The sequence below is a fragment of the Bombus pascuorum genome, chromosome 8 (assembly GCF_905332965.1).
Source record: "Bombus pascuorum chromosome 8, iyBomPasc1.1, whole genome shotgun sequence".
NCBI classification, from domain to species: domain Eukaryota; kingdom Metazoa; phylum Arthropoda; class Insecta; order Hymenoptera; family Apidae; genus Bombus; species Bombus pascuorum.
The window spans coordinates 5,888,391-5,902,881 of record NC_083495.1 but is presented as its reverse complement, the minus strand read 5'-3'; the positions used below and the strand labels follow the sequence as shown (position 1 = coordinate 5,902,881).

The 14,491-nt window shown below is 45.3% G+C and overlaps 1 protein-coding gene and 1 pseudogene across 3 annotated transcripts in view; one reads left to right on the top strand and one right to left on the bottom strand.

The window, feature by feature from the left end:
- LOC132910113 (POU domain, class 2, transcription factor 2-like) overlaps positions 1-11,909 on the bottom strand; it is a 126,901-nt gene extending 114,992 nt beyond the window's left edge. For 2 of the 3 annotated variants that reach the window (XM_060965588.1, XM_060965590.1), the window contains exon 1: positions 9,621-11,909. In XM_060965588.1, the coding sequence (XP_060821571.1) occupies positions 9,621-10,206 (586 nt within the window). In that variant the 5' untranslated portion in view covers positions 10,207-11,909. The remainder of the gene's footprint in view (positions 1-9,620) is intronic. The other variant, XM_060965589.1, reaches the window with a different exon arrangement.
- The window catches only part of LOC132909477 (uncharacterized), a 102,355-nt pseudogene continuing 99,191 nt past the window's right edge, over positions 11,328-14,491 (top strand).

Genomic DNA, 14,491 nt, shown 5'->3' with positions numbered 1-14,491 from the left:
TAATCTTCAACCTTTGATCCGTCTCCCTATCCATCTTTCATAGGTTAATTATAAGCTAATTTGACGAGAACCAACAACTTCTTTCAAAGCTTGAAAATAAGAACTTTAAGAAAGATTAAGAAAGTAATCTTTCATAAACTTTTCTATTTTCCATACGCTGATTATTAGTTAAATTGAACAGCTCCAACACCAAAGCCTTCAATACAACCAACTTCTCTCGAACCATAAAAACCGAAGTGTTAGAAACGATTGCAAATTTTTCTTCTTTTCAGAAGACCTCGAAAATAATCTTTCACATTACGTCGGATGCAAAAAGCACATACAAACGTTAAGCTAACGAGTTCCAATAGAAATTCAATGTAAGATCTCAGCGGAACACCTTGGCGACGACAAGGTTCGCCTCGTCCTAGGGAATAATTCACGGCGACACGGTCGAACAGGAGCGCAGGATTACGCTTGTCCTTTCAACCGGACGCGTGCATACGCAGCCTAGCCTGCCAATCCGCGGAATTAGCATACGCGAGCGCCAAATACGGCGAGCGGCTCAGCTGCGCGCACCGTGCCGACAAATACGATGAATATGGTGATTTCCATCATTTATCCGGCTGGCTAGGCGCAAACGTTCCCGGTCCTTGAGGCGCGATGCGCCGCGAGCGCACGCCTCGCATACTGAACGCGGCACGCGGTATAGTTCGCTGGTATTAGCGATTTCCATTTGCTCGGGGGCTTCGGCGCAAACACCGAGGATAGAGAAAAATGAAAAGAACGAAAAACGCGTGGGAAGATAGAGAAGGTATCTACAGATCCTTGTGACCGATGAGCTACAATAAAACTCAACAGCAAGCATGGAATGAAAAATAATGAGCTTCGTGTACCGGGGAATGGTGAACATTTTATTTTCGGTTTACAAACACACGGTTTATCGCGAGCTTGGTAATTCCGGCGATGAATATGGAACGACGAGAGGAAACGAACCGCGGGATGAAAAATTAGCATTAAAATACTGGAAAATTTTCTCTAAAAATATCCTGGCCGATTATCAACCAGATCGACGAGATAGAGATGAATATGCATGACGCGTAGTCGTACCGGCTATCGAAGCTACGCTCTCACGTGCACAACCAGATAGACCGGCAACCCGTGAAAACTAGACTCGAATCGCGTGCTACATGAAACATCTCGGATCTCGTACGATATCTCGACGATGGCCAAACCGTGATATAAAAAATCGGACAAAAAAGGAAAACGAACGAGTGGAATAAAGAGCGTGGGTGAAGCAAGGTCTATGCTCGTAGTTCTACGACTTGTTCGCCGTATTATCTCGCCGTACGTGGCATTATAGGTTTCATTACGAGAAGTACATTTCCTTTTCCGATGTGCACCGCGAACTGCAAGGACGTCCGTGTAGCTCTTTGCCGCGCGAATCACTCGTCCAGCTTCGACGCATTCGTCATCGACGCGAGAGAGATGGTATCGTGGCTGCGCCGGGGGATAAGGGAGCCGTGCCGCTCGCGCTCATAATTTGCATGTCTCGACCGGTGCCACGAGTAACGAAGAGTTATGGACGTGCGAGAGCTGGTCAGAACTTTTCACGGAGGAAAAACACACGAGTCTCTTGGAGATTACGATCGACACCGACGAATAACTTGACGCGGGACTGATGTCTCGCGGTGTAATGTATCTAAGAGGATTTAATGTCTAAACATTGGTTAGAAACATCGAAACTACACGTCGTTACATTTGATTATATATTACGCTATATACTCTGCTACGTGTAACGTGAAATTGCTAGTGATTTGATTTCGTATTAGCAAGTTGCTGGAGCAAGTAAAATGTAAAGGGGACCAAAAGATGAACCGGTTGTCTCGCGTATCGTGGAAGAGGCGTGAAAACCCGAGTAGGCACGTGGCCAGAAACCCTTCGGTTGAATGTTTAAAGAAAGGCGCAGGAAAGTCGGTCGCGTGTCGCGGTGATTTGTCGATGGCCGTGTGTTGTAGGTTCGCGTACGTGTACACACGTACGGCACACGCGTAGGTAGTACGCGGAAAGGTGTCCCCGTGAGTTAGAGCAGAAGGGTTGCAAGGTAGGTATACCTGGTCGTGCGAGACTCCCCGGATGAAAGAAGTACACGAGAAGATAAAGAAGGAGAAAAGAAAAAGAGGTAGAGCAGAAGAAAGAGAAAAGAGAACTGCCACGTGACCCCTGCACGGTCCTCCATTCCTTATTGGAATCCTCCTGGCCCAACCTGACCTATCCAAGGTAAGATTTATCCGGCGGCTTTACCTGCCACCAACTATATAGCCACCTTGGTACCTTCCTCGCTGTCTGTGCCTACCTACCGGGAATCCCCGCATTCCCATTCTCATTCCCCATTCCCGTGAACCGGCCTCCACCCGTCCACCCACCGCTTCGGGTCACGTATCCTAGGCCTTTTCGTACGGATCGAGCGTGTCCCGACAACGTAACAGGTGAGATTTCCGTGCTGCCTGGAATCCACGGCTCTCTTTCAGCCTCTCCTTATATAGGCTGCACCTTTTGTATTCCGTACGAGTTACTTATGACGATCGCAAATTGGTCGATTCAGTCAAAACAATTTCCACGTAGGATAGAATCTTCGATAATCAACATGTTCCCTGTCGAATGAACTTTGTATGTCTTATTCGTATTGTTGTTTTACATTACTTCGAGAGATCTCTATAGATCATTTAGCAATTTATCTTGTTGTTGTAACATTCAAAGCATGCAAATTTTTCGAATATTTAAATCTTATGGTAACATCATTGGTAACGTATTATTGCAAGCCAATCCCTATCAAGATAATCAAAATAATTGACTCCTAGGAAAGAAGAAATATCTCTATTCTTTGTGCCATAAATCAGTTACTTCGATGTCTTTGGTAGTTACGCCAAAGAGAATTCTTCCCCGGCGGAAGCGTCTAGCAGTCTGCGGCGTCAATTCTGCATTGTTTTCTTGCGGGCAGTGACACGCATCCCACGACAAATTTCAATCTCTTCATGCAAATTTGTCCCTTGCTGTTCGCCGGTGATTTTCATAAAACCTATCGTCCACCACCTACGAGTCACGTGCCCACGAGTTTGTCGAGAGAAACCAACATACGAGTGCCGACATAATAGGTGGGATTTAGCCCGAACTAGCCCGAAGCGTTTCGAGCAGGTTCCGGCCGTCCTTAATACGAAAGCCGAGTAGGCTATAATCGGAAAGCCGCTGGACAATGCAAATGGGACCGCGACGGCGTTATTATGAATTCCGGCCTCCGCTCACACCCGCTGTTCTCCTACCGTCAGTGTGATGTAAGACAAAAACGACGAAGCGCCGCTTCCGGCTCAGCCGAAACCAAGGATTTTCATTAAAGTCTCATTAGTGGCATTCTGACGTTTCGAAGTCGATCTTAAACAGGCGATAATTAGCGGGGAAGCGAACGAGTAACGACGTTAATTCCCTGTTATATTAATTAGTCGAATCTTGTGAACGAATGTTTTAAACGAAATGAATTAAGGGTATCTTTATTATAACAACAAAGCTGACTAAAACCGTGGCGCGCGCTGCCAAGATCCGCGCGATGCATCGTTGCTATCTCAACTGATTATCTTGATTCGATTCTTACCAAGAAAAGGAGCAAGTATGGGGGAAAAAGAGAGAGAGAGAGAGAGAGATCGTAAGGTAGAAAAAAGAAGAAGAGGTAAAAGCTGTTGGTTATTCCGCGAAAAGGAAAAAGCTGTTGATTATTCCGCGAAAAGGCAAAAGCCTATTTAACTTCGTAATCTCCATTCAATTAATACGAGGAATTCACTCATCCAATCGTACATCGAATCCTTACCTCGGAAAACCATGTTGGTTACAGAATTAGCATGATTTTTCAGAACGACGATAATCCAACTAGCACCATCCCGGAAATGCCCAAACGGGCCACATTATTCATTCGAGTTTGCGTTGGCCTACGAAATTTACACGAACGTGAAATGCGTGTTAGCCGAGCTGGGGCGCGCGTTTCCGGTCGCCTCTCTTTCTCCTCCGTCCTGAGAACACCACGCCGTCTTTTTATCTCGTTGGCCCCGAGAGCCAAGCCTTCATTTCTCAAGTGACGCGCGCGAGATTGCCGATCGATAAAAGGCCGTTTCACTCGGCTCGATAGCGACGCAAATCGCAAAAATAAATATATTATTCAGTCAGGATTAATCGATCGCCATGCAATGTCAACAAACGCCATTTCCTTTTGCACGGAACGCATAAGATATTTGTGGCATGCGTCCGCGATCTGTCGCTAGGATTTCGTCCGCTGCGAGCCTCGATCGGACACCCAGATCATTTGCGACTCTTGTCGCGTTATCGAACCTGAGGGATGCTAAGAACGTAGATCCAATCCTCGATTGCATAGCTGTTTACGTACACCGATCGGGATAATCTTCGTGTCCTCGAAGGGAGATCGCAGTCTTTCCACGATGTTTGCGATCAAGCAACTATGTACACATCCGCTAGACTAATCGGAAATCTATACTTTCGATAATGTCTACAAGTATACGTGTACCTATGTGAGGTATTTGGAGCAGATTGCTCGAAGCAAATGAGAAAACGAGTCCGTGGCGGATTGTCAGGTTACTCCATGTGTAACCCTGAAGTCGAAAGACCACTATAAGGATACGTGAAGAATATATTCACATTTCAATTTATGCTTTGATAAGAAATAAGATGTATGTATGTTTTTGAAACTTAATTTCGTAATTCATGATGATTTCTCAGTTGAAGCATCTGCCAGAGAAATCTAATTTTCCTGAGCACTTTGATCACCCAATAATCAATGTATCAACTTCAATCAATGTATTATCGTCGATATAAACAAGTTGGAGGTATTGTAAAGAAAAGACAAAATCACGGAATCGAATGACATTCGTGGCACGCAGCAATGAAAATGTTAAGAAAACGATGAACGAAAGAAAGCTTCAAAGTTAGTTGGAGAGAAACGACTTCGAGGAACTGTCGTCGGGCTACACGAAACTCGAAGATCAATGAAGATCATGGACGAAAGCGAAGAAAAAGAAGGAAGAACCGTGAGTACTCTCACGAGTCGGAAAGGAGCCGTCTAATTTTCCGCACGCGAGTGATCCGACGGCACTCGGGAGAGCTGGAACAACTCGTTTTCTTGCCGAGAGATTCCACTAACGAAGGAACAGACTTCTACGACGCGCCACAGCCCCCTTTCTAATAATTACTCCGTCGAAAAGAACGTATGTCGAAAGGGGAATTTAATTCGAGCGTATCCGCGAGTCGGATATCGGGCAATGAAAAAGAAAGAAAAAACAGTTTAAGGATCGTCGTATGGTTTTCGTTAGCAGTGGATATAGAGACGGAAGCATCGATCGCGAATTTATTAAGGTACAGATTAGCAACGATTCATCGACGATAAACATCCGGTGGTCGGTAATTAAACTGTTAAAGGGCATATAATAACTTCGAGCGTCCGACGTGATTTACTTACCATCGAATATTATCATAATTAATTACACGTGGCCGAACCGATGCGGTATATAATTAGCAGAAATCGCAAGATTGCCGATCGATCGACGATCATTATCTCATTTTGAGTTTTACAGCGCGTATTAAACGAGAAACGAGAAAAGAAAGGAGTGGAAAGAAAACATGAGAAAGAAGAAAAAGAAAGGAACATTCGTCGATGATGGTTTGGCCATCATTCGAGAAAAACAAAGCGTGTTCGAATGGCTTGTTAAAGGAAAGAAGGATCGAGCATCAGAATATGTCGCTTGGAACGACGAACAACGACTGGATATCGAGAGAGAAACGAAGGAGCATCGATGGAACGAAGGAAAACGAAGAGGTCTACGCAAGAACAAAAGAGGAATACAAGCACGTACGGGACATTGGAGGGATGAAATCAATATGGAGAGCGTATCGAGGAAAATTATTGTTATCAAGGTTGCGCAGGGCCATCCAGCGTGAAACGTCATTTTCAGGTTCAAGCCTCATGGCTTACTGCCGCGCGATAGAGATTGCTCGAGCATAGAATCTAATTATGTGATAAACATTGTTGCGCGGCACACCTGCTCGTAAATAACATAGAATCAAACACGTATCACGTTACACCGTAATACACAAGGCCCTCGGGAGGAGAACAGGTCCCTGGACCCTGGTGAACCGCAATCGACTATCTTCGATATAAGGTACTCGGTCCTGCGCGTGTTCCTTGCCAGGATTAATTATATTCTCCCCTATCGAACATAAATTAACACGACGAAAAGAAGGAGGCACGATATACCGAGTAATTACGCTTTTCGGTGTGATACATCGTAACGCAACCAACCAGCTGGTTTGCACGTTCTTGCTCCTCGTGAAAATCGAGGACATACGAAACAAGGAAAAGACATGAGATGTAATGTTCGATTATAGGGCAGGAATGTCGCTTTCGAAGAACGTGACGGATGAATAATAACCGCGAGACGCTCGATCGTTGCTCGAAACTCCAATAAAACGAACTCAGGGCTATTAACGTTATATAAGGGGGAGAGGGGGTATTATCTGGAGCACTCTACGATTTCACTTCAAAAATGAATTTTTCGTCGTATCGCGTTGCTCATCGAAAATAACCGCACGATCACGCGCTTACGTGGAATATTTATTCAAACAAGCCTTAGAGCTAAGACCTTATCGACAGATACGATATCGGCCAACTTTTTCTCACCGGCATCAACTACGCCGTCTGTTTGCTGTTGCATTTTTGAATATTAGTGCAATTATGTAGACACGCATACATATACCGGTCGCTGCGTTGAACAGCCGAGATACCGAAACACGGTCGAGCACAAACGAACGCACCAGCCACGATAATTGCCCGCGGATTAAACATAATATGCTCGCGCCGTTATCGATAATACGAAATCAAAGATAACTTCGTTTTTTCTCTCTTATTTTTTCTTCTTTCCTTTTTTCCTTCTTTTTTTTTTTTTTTTTTTTTACTCATTTTTCTCGAAGTCGCGATTAACAGGGGTATGTATTAGGTGCTCGACGTTGAAATCGAAACGCTCTATTCAACAGAGGTATCGTTTTTATCATAAGTCTCTATAAAAATAAATACTATTAGTTACTGAATTTCATGTATGTAACTTTTGCACGAGCTTTGCTACTAAGAACATGATCATTTCTATTTTTTTCTGTTTTCTTCTTCTTCCTCCTATTTCCTAGTTTGTAATGTGTTACGAACGCTCGACTCTTATCAGACTATTCCATAGCGCTGTTTACATTGCATTTTATTGAAACTAATAAAGATCCGGCTGTTTAAAATCAGATAATGCTCGCCTCGACTTGTATCATTTTAATTATGATCATTCTTGTTTTCGTGGCATCGCGAGGCTCGCGACGCCGACACATTACGCCGCGATAATAAACACGAAAGATAACTCGACGTACAGCCAAGTATAAGTACAATAATATTTAGTTTTTATAGAATAATCAGTGAATTTATCGATGGTAAATCGAGCGGACGATACACGAGAATTTTTCCTATCTTTCCTCTGTCCCACTCTCATATTCTATCATCGATCTATTCTTTATCAGCGAATGCGTCGAAATCGAGGTAAGAAGTTTTTCTATGCTGGTTTTATCTTTCGATTGGGTCGTCGCTGTTCACGTGTCCACTACTTCAAACACGTGTCATTGAGACTGAATTAAAACTGTATTAAGACTGGTCGATACGTATCATAAACTCGAGCGAAACATATTCAACGATACGTCGAATAGCTTAATGTTTCCGCCGAAAATATGTTCGTGTCTCATATGATGTCACTACGCAAGTTTGACTAAATAAAAACCAGAACGTTACTGGCATTTGCTCGAGTAGTCAATCGACATACACTTTACTGTTATGAATCATAAGGCTTAATAAAACGCAAATTATTGACACAATTTAATCAGTTGAGACGTAGATACGGCGAAAACCGATGTTTTAGATAAACACGATTATTAAGAAGCGGCGCTCAATAAACGAATGACCACTATTTCCTTTAAATAACGATGACTATCGTTCCAGTTAACGATAAGAATACACCACGTACTTTCTGATGGAAAATACACTCCTTATTCGTATGACGTAACGCTAAAAATTACAAAAACACGCAAGAAGCGCGAATTTCAATTATATACATATATACGTTGCTTCGAACGAAACGTTACACGAATTTATTCATGGAGAATTCCCTTATGGCGAAGGGAAATCGTTGGCAGATTGCATGCACGCGGCAACGACGGGCGCGCAACGAAAGGAACATCTTGTAAAAGGGAATTCACCTTCCCATCGTAAAACCGTGCCGCCGCAATTGGCGAACCTTCCATGTTTTTGCGTATGAAAACGCAACGAAACGCAACGAAACCCGGTTTCAGGTAAACTCCGATTCTCGCGATCTCGCGCCGCTTATTCCTACAATGGAACGAACGTACAATGCATCGATCATTCGACGAGCTGAAGGTAACAATGGCCCGTGCCAAGGTTGTGCGGGGGTGGCAGCATCGAATGCAAGCAGGGAGGCTCCATTGACAGCTGACGGATCGAACGCTCGCCACGTTTTCCCCCAAAATGCACGGGATCGTTTCATGTTTCGTTCACGGACAAATAGCGGCTGGCATGACGCATACGTTCGTTTGTCTCGGAAATCTCCGGTTTCGTTACCAACTCTTTGGGAAATCGACAGAGACAGAAGGAACTACTTAATCGTCCTATTGATACGAGTAGTTTGATACGAACCACGGTAAACAATGTATTCGAAGATCTTTAACGTTACAATACTACCAATCTTTAATATATATTTTACCAGTAATATACTGCGTATAATTATGATTATACTTAAAATGATTTGATAGAAATAGACAAATGTGGGAAATTATGTTTCTATATACGTAAAAAAAAAAAAAACAATATGTTTATAATTATATAAAGTAAGAAGTCCAAGATATGTCGTTCTTGGTTGTTTTAGTGTCAACTCTTAACTGCTATGGAAACGGAAATAAGTTAACTCTTTGCTGAGATACCTCGATAAAAAATTCAAATCTAATCTCACAAGTTATAATTTTAAGACCCGATCTAATTGAAGATTACAGCAACACTTAGCGTCATGTTTTATTTCACATCGGATTTATAACATTATTTATATGTAACGTTCACGATACTCCAGGATCCTACAGAACTAATTAAGAATTCAAAATTGGAATTTCCCTAATACAAAAAGACTGGGCCCGCTATTTATAACTTTATGATTAACTATCACGACTGAGGACACTCTACCTATTATCTATCTTGCCAAACAATGAAATCATTTAAGGAAGCAATAAAATTAATATCATAATCCAGTAACCGACAAGAGCAAAATTCTAAGATTCAAATGAGTAACTGATTGCGCAAGCGGATGGAAAATCGGAAATGCCGAATTACAAGCGCGGCTTATTGCCTCATCTCGAATCACTCGCGATATTATAATCCGTTGCGTCACCCTGATTTATCGTTAAACGCGTTCGTCACCGTAATTCCATCGCGCTGTTTCGGCAAAAACGCGCCATGCAACGCGATAAGTAGAGAGAATTTGCATGTCTCGAAGACTCACCGTTTTCGGTGCCTCGAAGGGGGCCAGAAGGACTCCCGCCGGTGGAGACCCCTTCGTCCTCGCTGCTGCTGCTGCTACCATCACTGGGACTGAAACTTCTCCTGCTGCCAGTCCCTCTGACGATCTTCTGTCCGCTACCGGCTGTACCGTTATTATTGTCGTGCATCCTACTCTGCAGTCTCTCGTGTATAGTCCTTACGCGAGAATGTAGCCTCTGTTGTTGAAGGGAACCCACCGAAAAGTCCAAAGGCTGATCGATTTCCGATTGAATCTGCGACTGTCTTTGTACTTGACCGCATACCGTGCTAGCAACAAGACTCTGCGACTGAGCGACTTGCTGACCGAGAGGCGACACTTGCTGTTGCTGCTGTTGCTCTTGATGAACGGTACTTGGCGGACTCCACCACTGGTGACCACCTTGAATGGATCTCCAAGCCTCGATGGTGTTGTTGTTCGTCGGGCTGGTCTGCTTTTGCTTCTGTGGCTGCATCTGCATCTGCTGTTGAGACTGTTGTTGCTGTTGAACCATCGCAACCTCAACCAGGTTATTGTTCTCCAGCAGATGCATGCTGGGGGTCTGCGTCATCGACGACGGCAAAACGAAAGAGGAAGCGGCCACCGAGGGAGGACTCGGCTCTTGACGCTGTCGATGGATGGAATGATGATGTTGCTGTCTGTGCTGTTGATGTTGAACCGACTGCTGTTGTTGATGTTGTTGTTGCTGTTGCTGCTGTTGTTGTTGCGAACTAGATGGTACGACAACCGGAGGCGGAATTTGCCGGACGGTCCGCGCGGCTTCGGCGACCCACCGGCGCACCGCCTCGCTGTCGAGACCCGCCAGCCCTGCGGACTTTGTTTTCGACTGTCCTCCGGGCGATGATAAACCCTTATCGGGTATCAGGCCGGGTAGCGCGAGGACCCCGGTGCCCGCCACCGCGACCCTGGGTCCCGAAACGCCCCCGTAAGCAGCCAACGCCGCGAGATCCAACGTGGTCACCTGCTGGCTCTCTTTGTCGGACAAGTTTCGTTATTCTTCCCCCTCTTGTACTATTAGACGTTCTATTTTATTGTTGATCAGATGCGTCGATCTTGTTTATCACTAGTATCGCGTTACACTTGCAACACCAATAGTTTCACTCCAGACAGAGTAGGTTCATACGATGTACTTTTGCTTCTTCGACATTTATATTATTAATGTCACAAAGGAGAAACGTCTTTACAAATACAAAATATCCTGTGGATGTTTATTATCCTTCGATATCACAGTATATTCCTGAAGAAACACTACACTGATAAGCACAGATATGTTCCTCCGACACGTTCCGAACGTATTCCAGTCTCGCACGGTCACCGGCTCTGCAGTCACTCGTTACATGAATTTATCAGTCGCGTCCATTACACGAACACTTCGCGATAGATATAGTTATTAAACGGAACAGCGTGACAAACACGTATTGTTATTATCGCATAGTTCCTGCCTCCGCTTCCCGTGCAATTCACCTGTCATCGAATCCGACTGCCAAACACCTCGCGTCGATTTCTCTAATTGCCACCAGCGCCAACTGTCAGCTGTTCTACAGACGATTGGTCCGCGCGTTTTTCACCGCATAGAATCGTGTACCTTGCAGCCCGCGAATATTCAAAAATCCTACTGTCCCTCTGACCTGTCATCAACGTGTCAGACACAGCGTCACCCATCAGTAAACTCGCGAACAGTTTCGATGCCCTCCAGCAGAACGTACGCGAGCATGTTCGATCGTAAATCTCTCTCAAAATCCTTTCGATTCCATTGCAAACCGTCACGATATCACTGTCTCACATTTGAAGCTGGCGAATATCTCCCGTGGTTCCGCGTTCCACACGTGCGGTACCGTTTCGTCATAAGTTTCACACACACCGCGCTACTTAGCTTTCCCCTCGGTCGTTTCTCGAGGTGCTCGCGGTGCGAGATCGGTGGAAAGAGCAAAGTATCGTTATCGCAGGAACACGAGCATCCGCGACGAGCTACGGCGGTAGCAGCTACGGCTGCGGCGGCTGGTACGGCGGTCAGATGCTGTCGCGTGCATGTGTGCAGCTACACTAGAGGGCCCACGTACGCCCGGTCGGCCGCCTACCGGCCACGGGGAACGCGGACGCGTACGCGGACTGTCGAACGCAAAGTGGGGGAGTTGTTTGAGGAAGAAAAGAGATGGAACGGTTCTAACCTCGGCATGAAACGCTGAAAGCACAACGAAGAGGTTCGACTAGAACGAAAAGCAGCGGACGAACGCCTGGACGTTCATACTGGTGGGGAAACAAGCAGCGTCGGTGGGGAATGAAGCTCCAATCGCAAAGGAACGCGGATCACGCGCGACTCCGCCCGGCAAGGAAAGGCGAGTTCTCTGGTCGCGAGCGCGAGCGCGCCTTTTTACCTCGCGTGTACCGGCTACTACTGCTGCAACCAAACCACGGATAGAGGGAGAGAAGGTGAGTACATTTGCATATGCGAGAAAAGCGACCAATCGCGGCACTCGCTGCCCCCTCTGACTCGATATCGCGATAACGATTAGAGCTTTCGAATAAATACAATATAAACAACTGACACCAATGTCGTTACCACGTCCACTCTTGTAAACACCAGGCATTGACTATGTAAATATTATCCCAATGGAGGGCGCTTCTTTATAAGGCTCGTGTATATACGCCGAACCACTGGACGCAATTAATTCAGATGAGCGTCACAGGTGGCGTTTTTTCAATGTTAGTGAATCAGTGGCGCAGCTGTCTCGCGGTGCAAAATTATGGAAACAGGTTGGTTTCGACTATTTTTATAGTTGTCAGATCATAGTTTCTGCTTTGACGATGAGCGTTTTTCGTATGATGTAAGGTATTTAGGCGGAGTAAGGATAAAGACGATAGGAAGCTTGAAAGAAATTAGTTAGAAAAGTGACAGTGAGAAGTCTTTATCAAGCCATCTATCACCCTGTTTTCTGTTAATCTCGATAGTAATTTGGCGGGAAACGGTGCTTCTATCGTCATTTATAAAGCGTTCGAAGTTTTCGATAAATTTCAACGAAATAAGTGATCTCGAGATTCGATTCTACATTTTGAAACGCTTTTGGCATAACCTGAAGGACGAACTGTTTGGCTTATACTGTCTGCAGTCTGATGAATCTTGGGTTAACAACAGGTGAGTAAGTACATACATGTATGTATACTTTTAAAGGTTAAACCCGCTTGGTTCAACGACCTCTCGAACAATAGCGTTATTGTGTGTTGAATATGTACGCATTAGCAAATGTAGTAAAACAATCAATAATACATAATAATACAAGAACAGTGTAACCAAGTTACAGTATCCATAGCAGCGATAGCGTTTATCTATCGAGCCGTAGCTTCGATATCGAATTACATACTTCGAATCTAACTAAAATTCAAACATTTACTTGATCAATTTTCACGAACTTAGCGCCGCAAATTATAAATACATTCGATGATGTATCTCAGACGCCATTTTTTCTGTATCACTTTTGGCCATATCACAACCCCGCGATGGTATACAAATATTCAAGAACCCCTATCCCGTCCGCCATTCCTCCGAGTCCGAGTCTCACCTATCATATTTCTATGCACACACATTGGAACCCACCACTCCCAACATTTAAATGCGGCATGCGCAGTGCCAGTGCAAAAAAAATGAGTCGCTTTAAAGTGGGCCTTTATTGGTCGTAGCAGCCGTGCAGTATCCCCACCCTCGCGCTACGTTTTTCCCTCGCATACACAAGCATCCCTGCCATTCTTCCTCCTTTTATCGTGCTATCATATTTCCATACAGCCACCGGCCACCACCACCGTCACCACCTCCACTCGATACCCAGCAGCTCGCCCAGATTTGAATCCGGCATGCGCAGTTCCGCGCGCAAAAAGGGCGCTTTAAAGAGGTTCTTATTGGTCATGGGAACGCCACCCCCACTCCTTATCGCGTGTACCGGCTACCTAACCTTGCGAACGCGGCACCCTTCCTCTTATCGCGTCTTCTTTCCCCTCGCCACGACTCACCCCCGCGCACCCTCTTCCTTGTGCACGTTCCTTTTTTTCGCGTTTTCTCTCCCTTCTTCCCCTCCAGCTACCCCACCAGTCAGCAGTCCCACGTCTCCGACTAGGAACGACCGAGCATCCCCTTGCACCCCCGCCTTGCACACCCCCACCAACCTCCGTGCGCGTACATACACACGCATACAAAGAAGGTGCGACGAGGATGAATAGTGCCGAGGGACGAAGATGTAAGCGGGACATACCGAGAGGGCGAGGGTGGCGGCACGAGGGAGACGAGGTGGAGAGCGAGCCGGTATTGATTTTAATGACGCCCCTACCTACGCGAATTCACGAAAGAGGCGCGAATAATATCTACGCGCTCTGATTCCGGGAGTTGGGACGAAGCGAGGTTTTGTAAGGACGCGTGAACGTTCTTCTAACTGGTATAACAGGAATTCAAATATTCTTTCTTTTTCCTATTCCATGTTTCGGATGCTGTCTTATACCTGGAGAATGATACGATTAGCAAGACAGGTAGTATAATTAATAGAGGTATGAAACGATTCTTCTTTGTCAAGTGGCGACATTTCCATGCCGTATCTGATTGCGGACGAATAAAGGGTTGGTAAAAAAGAGAGGATGGTCATATTTATGTATGACACGCGTGCCAGCGGATAAAGGCACTTGCCGAAAATCGAGGTGGCTCGAGTGCCACTACATGGAAGGGTGTTCAAATACCCATGCCAGGGACCCTAATCTGAATAAGGCAAACCCTTTCTCCCTGAGCGCGGACCCCCTTTTTTTATTCATCGCGTGCAGGTATTTGCATGACCCGAGATCGCAGGTGCCGGGCCCTC